Below are 17881 nucleotides of genomic sequence, written 5' to 3' on the forward strand. Positions count from 1 at the left end.
AAAAGTAAACCTGTGAAAGGTTTAAGATAATAAAGGCTAGAATGTCTAACACCAGCTCAAAATAACCAGTTACGGTAAATAAACCAACAGTAATATGAAATAATTCACTGCCGCTGGGTCAAAACAACCCTTTGTTTAACATCAGCCCGGTGTTGCATTCGCGCAGTATTGATTCAAACTAGAATCCACAGACAGCACCGCCTACACATAAGCCATGGACTTACACTGTTTATCTGATTTTTCAGATAATGTTATCTAAGGATATAAATAAACATATTGATTTGCGCACTTAAGCAATTTTCATCCATCTGAAAAAAAAAAAAAAAAAAAAAAAAGGAAGTCAATATGCACCTTGCAGGGACATGATAAGAATGGATCATTTAAGCATGCATCTGTAATAATGGCATTGTTCTGTCCCTGAATGGCTCCCCCATGTATCTTGTATCGCAGGTGCTCGAGGTCTGGCACTCAGGGGCTGTAATCACGCTGCGTGTTAGAATAGAGAGTTTGACCTGTGGGTGGATGATGTGACCTGGTATAATCATCACAAATTTTATCCTCTGCCATGTATTTTCTCTCTGTGGTGCAGCAGATGAGTCAGAATCTTTGATCTCCTGTTATTAGGTTCCTCACATTTGCAGACTTTTCAGCCCTTCACCTACACATGCAAATTACATCTTGTTATGAAATACACACAAGGTTCACCGCACTTATCTGAAAGCTCGGCACTAAAACATTCCATAACTTCGCGCTGAATTTTTATGACTGTGCTAAAACGAATGCCCTGGTGAAACATCTCCAGCAGATCCCCAAGACACTGGAAATGTATTTTACCATGGACTAGAAAACTTGAAGTGTGAATAAAGAATTTTTTCTCTAAAAGTGGGAAGTAAATTTATGGGCAGCTTGAGGGGATTTCAGAAAAGGTATTTTAAGAGAGATTGTGTTTAATCTTTACGACGGTTTTCTCATTTTTTAATTGCTGTGCCCTTGGTGATCAATTCATATTATCTGGCGCCTCCTGGGAGGGTCAGGACCCAGACTTTTGGAAAGCAATGATCAAAAAAACAAAACAAACATCCACTGAAGATTCCTGTTATTTAATTGCAGTTTAATAGGAGGTATTTTGCTGCAAGTTGAGTTCTCACATGATAGTGTCCAGTGCCATCTGCTGGTAAAAAGCTAATAAACAGTCTCTGGACCTCTCTCTCTCTCTCTCTCTCTCTCACTCTCTCGCTCTGTTGTGGGTTTTGACTTGTCATATAACATCAGTCCCTTAGGAAAAAAATACTTTTGATTCACCCACTGCAGAAACAAAGAGGACCCATATTAGTTTATGGCACCATTAGGATAATTGCAGTGGAGCTAACAGAGGTATTTATGGCTGATTAATGAACAAAGGCCATTAGAGCTGCAGTTGTCACCTAATGTACTAAAATAATATATAAAACAACCATTTAAAATACCAAATGTTGTTGTGCAGATACGTAGCAAAGAGTCAAACAACCTCATCCAATGTGGAAAAACAAACTTTTATCCATAATAATGTATATAATGTGCGTCCCGCTATAATAAAGCGTATGCAGCGTTGTCTTTCTACATCCACTTCAACCAAAATCACAGTCATCCATCTGTTTTATTATCCTGGCTCATTTTGAGCTGGACGGCCTCTTCGCAAGTCCTCATCTCCGCAGCCACGCTCTGCCTCCGCTCCTCGTCCAGTCTCTTGTAGTTGAAGTAATGCATGATGAAGAAAAATATGCCAGGCACGAGCATAAACACGCCGCACGCGTAGTACATGTACTTGTAGTCTCCGAAGATGTCAACCAGAGCTCCTGCAAGAGAAGACGCACGCTTTGTAAGTCGTCATTTTATAATTCTCTTCAGTTCATTCATGCACTTATGAGCTGATGTAGGGCTGTCACAATATCAGATTTTCACTGCAGGATTATCGTTGCTAGACAAATTCACGATAACAATATTATCGCAATATCTATAAAAATGCAAGCAATGAAATCTGCCTTTAACTTTGTTTACTGTATTTTTTGGCAAATATATTACCCTCAAAATATGACCTAAAGAAGGTGGAGAGAGTCTGTAAGCTTAACTGTAAAGAAAAAAAAATGTCTACAAAAACAACAATTATATCAACTGCTCAATTACTGATGAAAAGCTGACCAGATTAACTAAGAAAGAAAAGATGCATAAGTCCGAACATCATGACAACCCTGATCTTAAATACAACTCAAATCACAAACCTGAAAGTGGAGGTCCAAGGAGCACTGGTCCACACTCGATGATGGTGACCAGTCCAACTGCACTAGAGAAGCGATGAGCTCCGACAAGGTCCATCAAAACTTCAAACAGCAGTGCAGACACCATCCCAAACGCCAAACCAAAGAAGACGGCATAGATGACCAGGCCCGAATATCCAGACGCCAGCGGGCACAAAAGGTGACACACACCATTGTATGAGACTGCGAAACTGAAAAAGTACTGGATCCGAGGCCTTATCCACTTGGAGTTGCCTAAGAAGCCAGTCGTTGGTCTGATAAACATGTCCACCAGAGCAAAAATAGAGAGCAAGAAAGCTGCTGAATATTCATCAATCCCTTGATGTTTGGCGTACGGAGCCAGAAAAACCACAGGCGCGAAAAAGCCAAAAAACATGACCACATTACCAATGAGATAAATGAGGAAGCCCCGGTGTCTGAAAAGCGAGACGTCAATGAATCTGTGCACACAGCCCTGACTCTTGCCCTCACTCTGGTTTTCTTCAGTCAGGAGGTTATCTGACTGAGCACTGGTGTCCGCAGTGGCAGCTTCCTCAGCGGCTGCCCCGTTACACTCGGCTGGTTCAGTCTTCGGTTTCTGTCCGGCAGTTTTGTTGACTGGTCGCATCAAAGAACCAGCCACACAGCAGTTCAAAACAATGGCTCCCAGGATGAAGAAGCTTCCTCTCCAGCCAAAAGAATCAAACAGGAATTGATTGAGAGGAGCTAGAGTGAAGAGAATGACTGGACTTCCTGTCATGGCGAGCCCGTTCGCCATGGGCCTTTTGACCTGGAAGTAGGTGCCTATGATCGTCAAGGCCGGCTGGAGGTTGAAGGCCAGGCCGAAACCTGTGGAAATAATAAAGTAGTTCATTATTTTTGCATGACTACTGGATTTTACTTGGATCACATCATGATACAGACTGAAACCTGTGATGCTGATGTCTCAGTGAGGTTTAAAAGACAGCTAAATAAAACATTGAGGTCAAGATCATTTCTGTGAGTAAAAGAACCAATGTCACATTGTTGGGTAGTCAATTCTACAGCAATGCATCATATTCCATAAACAATACAAGGCATTTGTAGCAGAGCTGTCCTGTGAGAACTGCCTGCAGCATCGTTAAGAAGTCAAGTTTTAATGAGGTCAGAAAAACAGCCCGTTTTCGGCTTTGTGACAAGGTGTTTTCCAGCTAATCTAGTGGGGGTTTTTAAATAGTTTATTAAGCTTAAGAAGTCGGAGAATTTTCTCAGCTCATTGCGGAACATTTAATCCTTCGCAACAACAAACGTTCACATTCAGAGTAACAATGTTTGAAGGTTTTTTCGCTGGAAAGGAAGATATGGACAATCATAGAGTGAAAAGTAACTAGTAACTCCCTCTGAGTTGTGGGTACTCAGGTGACCCTCAAAACTGCCACATCATCTACAAAATGTAATAGAAAGGGAATGTCTAGTGAAGAAAACGTGTGGAATCTTCATCAGCATCTTTCTAAGAATCATTTTTTAATATTCAGTATCTGGTTTTCATTACATCATAAAACTTTTCCATGACATCACCAGGACATTAACTTGGGTAGTGGGGTAGGATAATGCCATTTAAAATGATAATGGCGATATCAATTCTATCATTAAGTGCGATAAAAGACTAGTCTGATACAAAACTATCCACTTTGGGCGCTTTTGAGTGAATTCAAGCTATTTCCATAATAATGTAAAGCGGTAAATATTTTAATGAACAACTATGACGTTTTTTTTAAGAAAAAATGGCAATTGTTTTGTGACCAGCACCTAATTTATGGGGATTTCCTCCTTTGCTTGTCTATGTAACAGTACATTAAAATGTTTTGGCTGACACATGAAACTGGGACTCTTTGCACCACTTTTGACATTTTATGCACCAAAAGATTTACTGATGCATGTACAAAAATAATCTGCAGATTAATAAGTAATTAAAAAAAACAGGCACTTCCCTCATCAACAGGTCTTTTCAGCGCCACTGCAGGTAGATCATCTCCACTAGATTAAAGTTTAAAGTCTGAGAGGTTTGTTTGCTTGCTGTCAGAAACCCGATCATGTGGTCTGGCAAACATCACATCCCTGTAGCCATTCATTGATTTAGTGCACTGCTCTCAAAGGAACAAGGTGTAATAGCACCATTTTAACATGGCCTGTATGTTTCATTATGATTTTAAAAAAAATATTTATACATTCCACTGAAGGGATGGCCCGCGTTCACCCCGACACAGGTGCACAAACAGCACAAGTGGACTGGCACTGACAATCGGAGAACTCCTCCTGAGTCTCAGCCAGCATCCTCCTGTTCCAGCCAGTCGCAACCAGGCAACGTAAAGCAAACATTAGAAAAGAGCAGCGACAACCTTACATGTAAACAAACCAAAAACTCAAAATCTAAATGAACACGAGCTTAGCTGACATGATTAGCAATGAGACGACAAAATATTTACCTCCAATTACACCTACGCAAAGATACAGATGCACAATAGAATTGCCAAAGGAGGCGAGCACCATGCCAGTGCAGACCATGACCCCACCGACCATAACGACGGGTCTGCTGCCATAGCGGTTGACAAGTATGCTGCTCACAGGTCCTGCAGAGAGGAGAGAGAGAAAAGTCTTTGGTAGTTCCCTTCTCCTTTCACAGAAAGTTTGCAGCACCGAAGGGCTAAGTCTGCCACTGACCTGCTGCATACATAGAAGCGAGCATGACCGAGGACACCCAGGCAATCTGACTGTAGGAGACCGAAAAGTATTCCTGAATCTCCTTAAAGTAGATGGTGAGGGACTTGGGAAAGGCATAAGAGAATCCAATGGAGATGAAAGCCCCGAAGACGACAGCCCAGCCCCAGCCTCCGTCCGGCGGGGTGTACCCGAGTTTGGTTGCTGCTGCGGGGGGCATGTTCCTTTTCAGCAGCTGGGGAACAGGTAGGAGAAGTGAGCAAGGTCTTAAAAGAACATTTTCAAAGTGACAGTAATGATCGCACAACGCTAACACTAATGCACAGACTCTGCTGGTCATAAAGGGCTTACCTCTGCTCAGTCCTCGAAAGCGTGTTACCCAGTCTGAACCTTCTTGTTGTACTAGACTGTAGCGGTCTCCCGCAGAAAGACCCCGCTCTGAGGCCTTTGATCTCATCACGCGTGCTTGCACGAGAAATACAAGTGGCCACAAACACACACACACAGGCACACAGGCACACACACACACACACACACACACACACACAAAAGCAATTTCACTGCTAGAGCCTGTGATTTTAGGGCATACAGTGTAACTATGAACTGAAAAGCTAAAGTCAATGAGGATAAGGAGAAAAAGGATAAAGTAAAAAGCTAAAATACAATCTGTTTAAAAGTTCTGTGTAGTCCTGCCAAGTCCCTTTGTACTGTTTGTGTGTTTCTCTGAGTGTTATTTATTTTTATTTTTCTTACTAACCAGACTGGAGTGTCCGTTTTTGGTTAATATAATTAATTTAACACCGGAAATCTTGTTAATCCCATGTTGGGTAATGCTTTATCTTAATGTCTTCAAAATAAGTGTTACTTTATAGTTCGTAAGGTTCTTCTCAGTCCTTATAATATGTTTATTATTATTCATGCATCTCTCTAAGTGTTAATAATGGAGAAGGATAAAGGTGATCTTTTATTCAGCTATAATAAACATGTCAACAGTTTACAGAGTGCTTAATGTGTTTATAATAGCATTATAAGCAGATTTATTCACTTTAACCTAATAGTAGTAGTAGTTTTTAATCCTCCACTAAGATCTAGTTGTTGCTTCATTGAGAAAATTAAATACTTTATTATGCATTTATTATAAGGAAATACAGCACTCATTAACAGTTAACTGTTATTTTGCAGATAGATAGATAGATAGATAGATAGATAGATAGATAGATAGATAGATAGATAGATAGATAGATAGATAGATCATCATTTATCACTATCAGCATGTGTTTGCAGATATGTGCTGATTTCATTTTATTGTACCTCTTAATATCAACATCGGGATTGCTTCCAAAAATCAAGGGCTCAAGTCATTATCGTGTTATTTGATCTCAGACATTCAACAATTGAACCAGGAAAGCCAGATGTTCATGTTTGATATAACTTCAAAATTGGGAAAAACAATTCCCATTGTTTCTCTTAACAGCCTCCTGAATCAAATCACGTCTTAGCTATTCAACGTGACCTCCTTTTGATAACAAATATAACTTTTGAAGTATTTATTTCACTTCCATTCACTGAGCCTCCCCTGAGCCCTCCTGAGGAGGCCCAACCCTCCCACTTTGAAAACCTGTTGCCTGACCTGAGGCGTTCACACACAGTTGGAAACCGGCAAAGGACCCCCTCGTGATTCTAAGACAAATTTCTTCTCTGTTTGTTAGCGTTCAAAAACAGCTGTATCCCTTGAGTCTTTACCACAGATGTGGCATCAGGGCCTCGTGGGACATGTGGTTGTTGGAGGCAAACAAATTAAGATGTCTTTTATCATCATTTAAAATAATGAGGTGCTCAAATTTAATTTGCCATTACAGAAGAGACACTTTCAGTTGAACTATGTTATGAGCAGGAAACAGGAATATCATGTTCTTGCTGTTCAGAAAGTCTAACAAAACTGCTTTGAGAAATTACACAAGAATCATTTCTCTTTGGTAAATGAGGAAATTATCAAATATTACAGGCCAACATGGATGTATAGTATATTTACTTATTTGCAATACTTAAAGTATTGTACAGCCTAATTCCATCTTGTGACCAAAGGAAAATACTTTTAACTGTAAGTTTAGTTACTTATTACTTTGCATATTCAGATTAAAGAGGTCATATTATGCTAACTTTCAGGTTCATACTTTTTCTTGGGGGTCCTAGTGTAATAGGTCTATATACTTTCATTTTCAAAAAAGCCCATTATTTTTCTTATATGGTGAATTGCTGCAGCACTCTTTTCAACTGTGTCTTGCATGCTCTGTTTAAGCTAAAGAGTGAGACATCTCACCTCTCAATCTTTAATGAGAGTTGCACATGTGCATTACTTAACAGGCAGGATGCAGCCAATCAGAGGCCAGCAAGGTAGGGTGATTTTAAATAACTCTGCTTTTTATATTCCTATAACGCCTGTTACATGGTGATGCACTTAGTTACAGAAGTAAAGGCTCGACTTGAAACCAGGCATTTCAGACAGTGCACCCAAAATCCCAAACAGCATAATAAATATCTTTAATGATAAAAATGCAATCAAGGATGTTATTGATGCCTGTGTACATAACTTAAAAGATAAGTTCAACAAAAAACAATAATTCAGTCATTTTCCACTCACCCTCATGCTGATGGAAATTCAGGAGAAGTTTTGTAGTCCACAAAACACGTGGGGATCATCACAGCAAAAGGGCATTGAAGTATTCTCCTAAACAACTGAAGAACACAAGGACTGGTTTTAAATGTAAATAAAACATACAATGGCTTGATACAGCTTGTCCAGTATAATCCAAGTCTCTGGAAGCCCACTTATTCACAAATTGATTTGAAAAGACTTAATCGATACACTTTTACAAGCCCAGATCTTCACTGTAGATGCTAAGCTTTAAGCATTAGTGTACACCCCATGTGGAAAGAGTGCACAAGCTCGACTGCATGTCGAGGGTATAAATAACATCTCTAGAGTTTTCATCAGCATGAGGCTGACACATAAAATGGCTTGATTCAGCTGGTTCAGCGTAATCCAAGTCTCCAGAAGCCCCAGCGTCACAATTAGAAGTTATGGAAGTACAGGCTCGACTCCAACACAGGCAGTGCAGGAGCAGCGTTTTCTGTAAGAGAGAGTAACTCTCTTTGGCCTTAGGGCTTTTTCACTTTGCATACCTTTAACATGCACAGAAATGCAACATAACACAATAAAGGAAAGACTAAAAAACCTAGAGAGCATAATATGACGTCTTTAAAAGTTAATTTTCCCAGCCAAGAAAGTTGCAGGTTGTCTTTTGCGGTTTAACACAAAACTAACACTAACACAGCTGCCAACTTGGTGCAGAAAAAAATATTTAAAATTTAAAAATAACAATAAATTTGCTGTGTATTTTTTTTTTGCAGTTTTTACAGTTAAGAAGTCATATTATGCTCTTGGGGTTTTTGCCTTTCCTTTACTAGCATGTGTGTGCATGTTAAAAGTCTGCAAAGTGTTAAAGCCCAAAATCCACACCAAAGGGAGGTCCCCTCTTCCACAGAAAACCCTGCTCCTGCACTTCCTGACACGCCTGCCTGGAGTCGAGCCTTTACTTCAGTAACAGTAACGTGTTTTTATATAGAGTCAGCAGAAATACAGTTACTACTGCTGTAGAAGCGTTATTTTTGATCACACTACCTTGCTCGTCATGACCCTTGATTCGACCTCTGATTGTAACATCTGCTGGTTAAGTAACCCGCACTCTCACCGAAGATTGAACAGAGGCGAGATGTCTCACTCTGTAGCTAAAGTGACGCATTCAAGACACAGTGTGAAAAGAGAGGGCTGCAGCAATGCACCATCTGAAAAAAAAATGTTTCTTGAAAATTATATAATAAAAGTATATAAACTTATTTCACTAGTACCCCCAAATTATAGTATGAACCTGAAATTAGCATGGCCTCTTTACATCACAAACATCTTATGTGTAATTCACGGCACAATTCAAACAAGAACAAAAAATGATTTGTCTCTCTCCATTCCCCCAACGTACAAGGGTTTTTTTTCTTCCCAAAATAAGGTCCCATGCCGTCCACCTGAAAGGGGCGGGGCTAAGACTCTCTATTCCTCCAATATTCGGCCCGAGAAAACGCAGCAGAGTGAGACCTCTTCCCTCGGACAGAGAGGGGTCCACACTGTGCTCGCCACACCTCCTCGACTCTGTCAGCTGGGACGCTGTTATCAAACCGTGTAGATTTCATAGTTTGTATGAATTCAACTTTCTCTTACTAAATGGAGACATGTGAGGGAGCGAGATAATCTTGCTGTAACGTCGCAGCTTCTCTGTGTCCGCGGGTTGTCTGTTGGACACCATCAGCGACCTTTGTTTACGTTATTCAACCGCTTGTGTAACACGTGAGCTGCTGGTGTCTCTCCACGTTAGCTTAGCTGCTGTCTGACACACACTCAAGTCAGACACTTAGCTCATGCATTCACTGCTAGATAGTTTACCCCCTGTTTAGCTCTTCGCAGTGGTTCGTGGTCGTGGTGCGTTCAGGGTATGCAGATGTTTTCGGGGGTGAGAACATGTTTGGTGTCGGGTCTGACCAGGCTGCCCGGTTGTGTGAACTCAAGGGCGGCAGTGAGAGCGACACCTGCCCTCTGTAGACATCAGCATCGGACATTCAGCTCTGGACCTGCAGATGTCAAGGTAAACGTGTCTGTGTGTCACAGTCAAACTATACAGAAAGAAACAGGCTTTGAGTCTATTAATGGCTGATTTAGTTACTGACATCACTGTTGGTGAGTTAGTTAACCTGCTGGCAATGACAGAAAATAAACACACACATTAAAGGAGGACTGTACAGTTTTGGAGAAGAAATTCAAACTCAAAATTATGATCTTTACAATATCAATGACGTAATAATACAAATCAGAGATTTTCCATAACTGAATAAATAAGCTGTTCTCAGACGAAAACAAGGTCCCCAGAACACTGTTCAAAGAGGTGAGAGAGAGGTGGCAGGGTCCGCCATATATACACTGAGTGAAATGGTATGAAATCAGGCATTTATGGTCAGTTTGTTTGTTCAGTTTATGCAGTGATGAGAGTGTGATTGTTTAGGCATTAAACAAAATATCAGTCAATTGAGTTTTTTTTTCCACTGATTAGAATTTCTTCCCCAAAAACTACATTTTGCACCATTTTAAGTCGAGTTCTTGGGTAGATTTATGCACTTCTTACATCCAACGCTAGTAAGATAATAAACATGTCTTGTCAAATAAGTTTTTTTTTTACTTGTTTGCTATTGAAAAACGTCCATTCTGTCATCAAGAACAGTAGTGATGTGCGTCTGGGCTGCTATACATTGTGACTGGCCAATAACGAGTTAATGTTGGCTGATTAACAGCACTTTTTCCCTTGAAAACTTCTAAATGAATACCAAGTAAATATTGAAAACATTATTTTTGTGCAGAGTTGCTGGCTGGCCCGTCCTAATATCCCACAACATCAATTTTTTAAAGTTTGGTATCTGGACCAGCTCGGTATGTAGAGCTGAGCAGCAGTGTGTCCCGTCATTGGACACGAGTAGTTAGCTCAGAAGCAAGAGCTCTTCCTGAGAACTGCCTTATCAGTTACAGTAGCCAACTGTTAATGCTGGGAGATAAGATTTTATTGTGGATTGCAATAAAAAAAAAAATTAAAAAAAACCACTAAGATGATGGTGCTGAATTTCCAGATTATTGTAAATTGGGATAATCAAGAACATCATCGCACCAAGGGTTGGAAAGGGTTGTAATTTATATTTTTCTCCATTTTGGAATTCCTATGAGTTCTGCTCTGAACAAATGACTCTTACTTTAATAATACATCTAGTTTCATCAGTTTTTACAGTACTACTTATTTTTCCCCCTTAATAGATAAAACAGTAGTTGTCCAGAAAAAGCAGCCCCCTTAAAGACGAACCTGACTCAAACATGTATGCCATATTCAATCATAACTATACAGGCTAACACTACAGACACATCTGTAAACAGTCCAGTAAATATTGATATGGCATAGACCAGGTGTCATTGAATGTCTCAAGGTGTCATTGACTCATAAAAACACAAAGTGCCAACTGGAAATCTTCTTTTCTCCACTATTGATCATTTCCCGGTTGTGCGCTTAAGTCACTGAAACAGAAAATTGAATACAGCAGTGATTTAATAATCTAATACCCCCCCGTCTCTCTCTCTCTCTCTCAGGTGCTGTACGATGGACTCTGTCCTGTGTGTGTGACGGAAATCCGGTTCCTCGAGTTTCTGCAGAAAAACCGGCCTGGAAAAGTAGATTTCGTCGACATCTCCCTGCCGGCCTACGATGGAGCAAAATACAAGGACGTCAGCTACGAGATGGCCATGGAGGAAATGCATGTGATTGATGAGACAGGAAAGGTAAGATTGCATTTAATAAACGTTCAAAAAGCCGTAATATTCTGTACGTCAGACTGCTGTATTGGAAGATTTTTGCAGATCAGTGTAAATATTAAAACCAGTTGGGTAACCTGTCGTGTATTGGCAGGTTCACCGCGGGGTCCCGGCATTTGCGGTCATGTACGCCGCTGTAGGCCTCGGCTGGTTGGGTCGCTTCATGATGTGGTCGCCTGTGAGACCGTTCATGGACAAGTCCTACGCCATCTTTGCCCGGAATCGCTTAAAGTGGACCGGACGTGGGGAGGAGTGCGCCACAGGACGCTGTGAAAAGAAATCGCAATGACCCTGACCATTTAAAAATAACAAATGAAGTATGTTTAGCCCTTTTAATTTGATTGAGAAGAAGAACTCAAGAAATTCAACGTGGTTTTACGATCCTGTCTGGAAAAGTTCCAAGATGTTTAGGGGAAATATCTGCTGACTGATATAATAAATGTTGTGAAGCCATCGTTTGATGCAGAATTCTTTAAAACATATATCAGTTAGATCAGTTTAGAGCAATGGTTCTCAACCTTTTCTGAGCCAGCACTCCTGTTCATAACATCAAAGAGCACGCCACTGAGTGCCAGATATCTGATTTGATTCACCTAGACAGCTGGAATGTCATTGGGCCTATCATTAGTCTCTCAGCGAGGTACAAGGCCACATGAACAATGTCTAAAATTGTGTTTTTCTTCCTTCGCTTCTAATGCTGCATGTCACTGAACTTTTTTTTTTTTTTTTTTTTATCAGCCACCTCTGAAACCTTGATAGAATGAATTTGCACCTGACAGCAGAAACTTGAAATACATCACATCATCCTGTCACCTTAGGGGTGCAAAAAGTGTTTCTGGAGAAAGACCGTCAATTATCGAGTCCCGTTCTTCTGCGAGGTGTTGCAAGTTTCAACTCTTATGGTTGTGAATCTTTGGTGTAAACTCACCAAAACATCCTCCAAAGAACACCTCAGCGCCACCCATTTAAAAAATATTGCCTTCAGTGTTAGTTAAAATAATGAAGAATAACCAAAAATGAAATTGTTACAGTAAAAGAGATGATGACATTGTGACGTTAAAGCAAAAAAAAGAGCATCCAAATCGACAGGAAAATGCCTGACTATTAAACATTGCTCTCTAATGTTAAATGTCATGTAAGCATCCCAAAAAAAGAGAGCAAATACTGGTGATTTGGGGAAAAAAGAAGTTCTAAAGCAGCTCACTCTGACTAATAACACCATTTGTCACATCACTGGTAAAACTGACAGATGAGCAGAAGACATCAACTTTGGATATTGAATAAAATATTAAGCCTAACCACGGCAAACACCAAGTTGCGGAGAAAGAGGCCTCGAGGACGGAGAGAGGACATAGAGTAATGGTGTACTGTATATAAGCAACACTTGTCACACTATGACAAATAAACAGCACAGAGAAAATCACTGAGGCAAAATGCAATTTCCTGCCGCACACAGCGTGTCAGACCGATGTTCATTCAACGGCAGATGGAGAAGCAAACGGTCAGGAAGCTGCCACTAGATGTCATTGTAAGTCTAGAATGATACCAGCTGTGGGAGTGACGTACGCCATAAGAATTCTGTTCAATGTCAGATTATTGACCAGATCACAATAGACCTGTTCATTTCAAATCTTGCCTTTTCATCATTTCGGTACCAGATATATATATATATAAAAAAAAGGAAAGGTAATAAAAAAATCAACATGTAATGTGTCTTACAATAAAGAAAAGCCGACTGAAGCGGCTTATTTTTGACTTGAATGAGTCTTTGTAGGTAAAGTGGGAGTTTGAGGCGGACAGATAGGGAGCAGACTGTCAGCAGCCTCTCCTGTTCTGAGCGCGTTTCATCAACACGCCGCCAGGCAGAACAGCATGTGCTCGGCGGAGGTTGTGTGCTGACGTTTACAAAGGCACTCTCTGTGATATAGGGTGCACAAGACACACTTCAGCACGAATTAACTGCTCGGTTTCCTTTTCTTGTCTCGTCCAAGTAATCTAAATGATTTAAATGCTTTTTCTTAGATCAGGGTTGAGATGACAGCCAGCGACTTACAGGGTAATTGTCTCTCAAGGAGGTAGAAATAAATTACATGTTGGGTGAAGACAACTTTGTGAAATAAACTACACCAAGTAAATGTTTTTTTTGTTTTGTTTTGTTTTTTTGTCTGGGTACTTTTTTAATGATGCTTCTCCATGTTTAGTTCTGACTTCGGATGATTATTAAAGTAGCAGCAGGTCAGAAATGTATTTTCGGCCTGAAACCATTCAGTGCTTCATAATTAAAAGATAAGATGTGTCAGAGAGGTCAAGAAGCCACCAGCATTTCACAAAGGTCCCAAGAAAAAAACTCAAAAAATCAATGTAACATAATTTGAGGAATACATAAAAAAAATACACAAGAAACACAATAAAAACTTACATGATAAATTGAAAAAAAAAATGAACCAATCAATGGATGATGATCCAATGAAAACACAGAAATACAAAAAGAATCTATTGAGTGATTTGTACAGTGTAACTTAGTAATAGATTCCCGCCCTTGAAGCCATACACACACATTTTCTTCGTATCTGTGATGTACAGAGTATTTACACTGAAACTTGTGGGCTGTAATCTAAAGCTCACTACAGGCTTGTAATTGTTGTGTGTCACATGCTGCCGCCTGTGCAGAGCTTGTGACCAGTTTTACAGCTCTGTCTGTTTTGGAGGTGTGTGTGTGCGTGTGCGTGCGTGTGTGTGTGTGTGTGTGTGTGTGTGTGTGTGTGTGTGTGTGTGTGTGTGTGTGTGTGTGTGTGTGTGTGTGTGCTATGCTGTGCTGTGCTGTGCTGTGACGTAGGAGGCAGTTAACATCATCTCCCTGAGACCCGTGAGTATTCACCCCCCTCCCTAATTTTAGACTTGTGCTTCCAGTCCTGCAGTGACACACATGACCTTAAGCTCGTGTTGTCTTACAAAGCATTGGTCCTGCTGGTCCACCCCCCGGCCCAGCTCAACCAATGAGATTAAAGTACTGCAGGAGAGCGAAGCTGTGCTTTAAGTATCAAAACACAGAAAGAAAAAGTGTTCCTGGCTGGTTTGTCAAAAGTTGAGTACTGGATTTCAAACAGGAAACAACAGGAAATGACTTAAAGAGGAACTGGGAAGACAAGAGAAGTGGGTGCTGAGTTTCAGGTAAATCCTCAGTGAATGATTTCACCAGACATTTCCCGTCAAGGTTACAGTGGCCATAAGCTACTTTGGTTCATGACCTTCCTCCACTTAAGTGGAAAGCAACCACAGATAGTAGATGTCTGACTGCTGCATACCCAAGCTGTTTGCTTTTCTCTTATATTAGGACACAATGTATTTATGAATGCACTTTGTTTTACATAGTTATACAGCACACTCCTATTTGCTCTGGATACGAGAGTAACTAAAGGCAAAGCTTCCTGTGTCCTCGTATTTCTGTGTCACATTGCCGGCATACATGCATGAGCTGAACGTAGAGAGTTATTTACAGGTTGGGCACCCTGACGTGCTTGCTCCGAGGTTTCGTGTAACATTCATGATGGGGCAGTACCAGGAAAATGTGGAAGTGCAAGGGTATTGTGGCACATGATGTTTGTACGCGATCAGTTCACGTTGAACCTGTTTATAGATGTGAGGGTGCCTCTGATCTGAACTGATATGCAGCAAGACGTTGAAGGAAAAGATTTATCTGATGCCTCTATCCGAACGCTTTTTGTTATCTTTATCTTTTATCAAGTTTTTCCGTCTTCTGCAAGGTAATTCATTTGTTTTCATGCAGTAGTACAGCTAACGATAACCCTCATCATAATGAATGTGATATTTTTAGTTATTTAAACTCTAGTTCATAGTTAATTCACTGTAAAGTGTTAACAGTCATGTTCCCCAAATACTTAATCCTTTGATTGAGTCCTCTGGTTCCCATACAGCACCACTATTAGGCCAAAGTTGTAATACATACGATTATGACCTTCATGACATATGATTTTTACATTCCTTCCTTTTATTTTCCCAGATTCATGTCGGAAATGCTGCTGCAGCCCGAAACTGTGAAAGCTCGAGAGTGACATTTGGACTTTGATTGATCGCTGCTCACAACTCCAGGTCGAGCATGGGTCGCTACCTCAGCGCCAACTTGTGTTCAAGTTCTGTGAACAAGACTTTAAGGTCGTACTGCAAGATTAGGTACCTGATGAGCCTTCTCAGAAAGTACCCTCGTCTGGCCAAAGCACCGCTCTGCCTGGACCTGCACAGAAACTCACTGCTGTCACCTCCTCATTCTTCCAGATTTACAAGAAAACCTAAGAGTTTTAACAACACTGATACAAACTCTACCTCTTACCACTTCCACAGAGTTTTTTGCAAAGAAGTAACACTTCCCCAGTTTGTGCGTTTTTACTCATCCTCCAATAAGAATACATTCAAACCTGAAGCTCCAATTGGGATCTTTGAGGAGGCTCAGAGCGGCGTAAACCTCAGTTCACTGGGAGGTCGTCTCGGTCAATCATTTAATCGATGGTCCAGACACATTAACGTTTATTTCAAGAGACAGGACGTTGCACCTCTGGCTGAAAATGCCTGTCTTGTTGTCACAACTCCCGACTATCTTGGCAGGTCACAGAGGCGAAGTCAAAGTCAACGGGCAGCCAGGGAGCGAAAAATAACTGAGGGCAAAGCCGTGACGGAGACTTTGACATCCAAAGACAGACAGGAAAGCTCAGAAACAAGTGCAACAGCACAGGGGGCTTCTAAGCTCCAACTATTTCACATCAGCACTTTGGCGACAACATTCGGTGAGAGCTACAGCTACGTTGCTAATCACATTAACTCAGTCTTCTCTTGCGGCTCTTCCAAAGCTCAAGTGCACGAGAATTCGGACACCGTGCCTTCCACCAGTGGAACAAACAGAAGGCATGTGAGGAGAAAACTGCAAAACACCAAAGAAGCTGAAGTGCCTCAAGTAAAATCAGCAGCAGTGGAAGCTGACAGTATCTCCAGCAGCTGGGAGGAGGGATACCTCCACTTTGCAAGACATATCAATAAATACTTTGGTGCAAAGGTTACTGATGACGTTGACCAAAATCAGCACAGGGGAGAAAACAACACCAGTTACAAAATATACCTTTCAACACAGTCTACCTCACAAACCCAAGGTGCCATATCACAACTGAAACACAAAGAACCTCTCACCCCTGAAAATGAAGGCCTTTTCCACAGCAGCTGTAATACCACCAACTTTGGGGAGAACTACTTCCAAACGGCCGGACACATTAATCAGTATTTTAAGGGTCAAAGTGGATCAGATGAGGACACTGAGCGAAATGTCTTCATAGAGGTAGATGCTGGGACAGCTGCCTCTGAGAAGACTGTGTCCTTTATGGACTGCCTTCGCCGCCCCACAAGTGCCATCCCTGACCTGCTGGGTGCTTTTCTGAATCTGGGCCCCTTGACCCAGACCGGGAGGCCCAAACCTGCCATGGCATCACCAGCAATATTGAATAAAAAGGTGAGTTTATGTTTAGTTGTGTCAAATTAAGGAATAATACAAGAAACTGAAAATATGAAAAAGGAATAAGTTGCTGGTCTAGAAACCTGCACAGAGAGCTGACAGTATATTGTATCAGGCTACCTACAGGTAGCAAGATTGCTGCTGTCACAGAAGCTAAAACGCTTAAAAGCTTAAATTAAATCAAACTGTTGAGCAAATCTTTGCAAGTAATTTCTGGTCCCTGTGTTCTCAGCTTGTCTTGAGTCAGAGGCAGGCGGAGAAAATAACAAAAAGGCTGATTGGCAGCCTGGCACAGGCTTCATCTCCCGGAGCCCTGACTGCCTGCGTGGAGGCTCTCAATGAACACCTCATCCGCCATCCGTCATGTAAAGCTTTAATGTGGCAGGTCTGTCGGGAGTGAGACGATCACATCCACAAATGTTCAACAAGCTGATTTGATCTCAGCGGAAATTATAAACCCTGTTTCTGTCTGCAGGAGAGGACCGGGGTGACGTTGCTGAGAAAGCGGCGGAGCCACAGAGAAAACCAGGAGCTTCAGGGCGCCTTGAGAGAAACTTTGGCCCTTATTGGCTACATGGATCCAGTCAAAGGTCGCGGCATTAGAGTGCTATCGATTGACGGCGGAGGCACAAGGTAACTGTAAGGATTAAGAGTTGCAACCAATGATTGTTTCTATTATCAATGAAAGTAGATCAACTATCAAGGATACATTGTTTTTTAAGCAACAAATTATTTTTAAACGGTGGAAAGAGAGACAGTTAAACTAATTTTGCTTGAAAAGGGATTGATCCATTGTTTTACACTTTGTCAACCGTGTACCATCTCAGAGCTTTAAAGCTGCTGTAGGCGTTGTTGTCATTTCAGATAACTTCCTGTTCCATGTTGCAGTCAGTGATCCCTTCCCTCCTCTCTGTGCCACCACACTTGCACAACTTGACTTTG

At 41.2% G+C, this 17881-nt stretch overlaps 3 protein-coding genes across 5 annotated transcripts in view; 2 read left to right on the top strand and 1 right to left on the bottom strand.

Annotated features, from left to right (window-relative positions):
* The window catches only part of LOC119023317 (calcium-independent phospholipase A2-gamma-like), a 64320-nt gene that overhangs the window by 43752 nt on the left and 2687 nt on the right, over positions 1-17881 (top strand). The window contains exons 1-4 of one of the 3 annotated variants that reach the window (XM_037105153.1): positions 14377-14595; positions 15446-16936; positions 17172-17324; positions 17415-17572. In XM_037105153.1, coding sequence (XP_036961048.1) covers positions 15542-16936; positions 17172-17324; positions 17415-17572 — 1706 coding nt within the window. In that variant the 5' untranslated portion in view covers positions 14377-14595; positions 15446-15541. Of the gene's footprint in view, positions 1-14376; positions 14596-15445; positions 16937-17171; positions 17325-17414; positions 17573-17881 lie in introns of those variants that run through there. The other 2 variants (XM_037105154.1, XM_037105155.1) reach the window with 2 other exon arrangements.
* On the bottom strand, positions 1514-8702 carry slc16a7 (solute carrier family 16 member 7). Its single transcript, XM_037105156.1, has 7 exons — positions 8653-8702; positions 7612-7706; positions 5322-5435; positions 4974-5205; positions 4739-4882; positions 2259-3122; positions 1514-1835 (listed from the first exon to the last, which is right to left on the bottom strand). The coding sequence occupies exons 4-7, from the start codon at positions 5188-5190 to the stop codon at positions 1624-1626; spliced, it is 1437 nt and encodes a 478-aa protein (XP_036961051.1). The 5' UTR covers positions 5191-5205; positions 5322-5435; positions 7612-7706; positions 8653-8702; the 3' UTR covers positions 1514-1623.
* LOC119023319 (uncharacterized protein At5g50100, chloroplastic-like) lies at positions 9130-11879 on the top strand. The gene is made up of 3 exons (XM_037105158.1): positions 9130-9664; positions 11203-11391; positions 11519-11879. Exons 1-3 carry the CDS (start codon positions 9515-9517, stop codon positions 11711-11713), a joined length of 534 nt encoding a protein of 177 aa, XP_036961053.1. The 5' UTR covers positions 9130-9514; the 3' UTR covers positions 11714-11879.

Source organism: Acanthopagrus latus, chromosome 7, assembly GCF_904848185.1.
Source record: "Acanthopagrus latus isolate v.2019 chromosome 7, fAcaLat1.1, whole genome shotgun sequence".
NCBI classification, from domain to species: domain Eukaryota; kingdom Metazoa; phylum Chordata; class Actinopteri; order Spariformes; family Sparidae; genus Acanthopagrus; species Acanthopagrus latus.

Coding starts and splice junctions, on each gene's coding strand:
- LOC119023319 (XM_037105158.1), top strand. CDS start 9,515: ATGCAGATGTTTTCGGGGGTGAGAACATGTTTGGTGTCGGGTCTGACC. Junction 9,665..11,202: donor CTGGACCTGCAGATGTCAAG/GTAAACGTGTCT, acceptor TCTCTCTCTCAG/GTGCTGTACGATGGACTCTG. Junction 11,392..11,518: donor TGATTGATGAGACAGGAAAG/GTAAGATTGCAT, acceptor GTGTATTGGCAG/GTTCACCGCGGGGTCCCGGC.
- slc16a7 (XM_037105156.1), bottom strand. CDS start 5,190: ATGCCCCCCGCAGCAGCAACCAAACTCGGGTACACCCCGCCGGACGGA. Junction 3,123..4,738: donor TTGCGTAGGTGTAATTGGAG/GTAAATATTTTG, acceptor TTATTTCCACAG/GTTTCGGCCTGGCCTTCAAC. Junction 1,836..2,258: donor CCTTGGACCTCCACTTTCAG/GTTTGTGATTTG, acceptor CTTCTCTTGCAG/GAGCTCTGGTTGACATCTTC.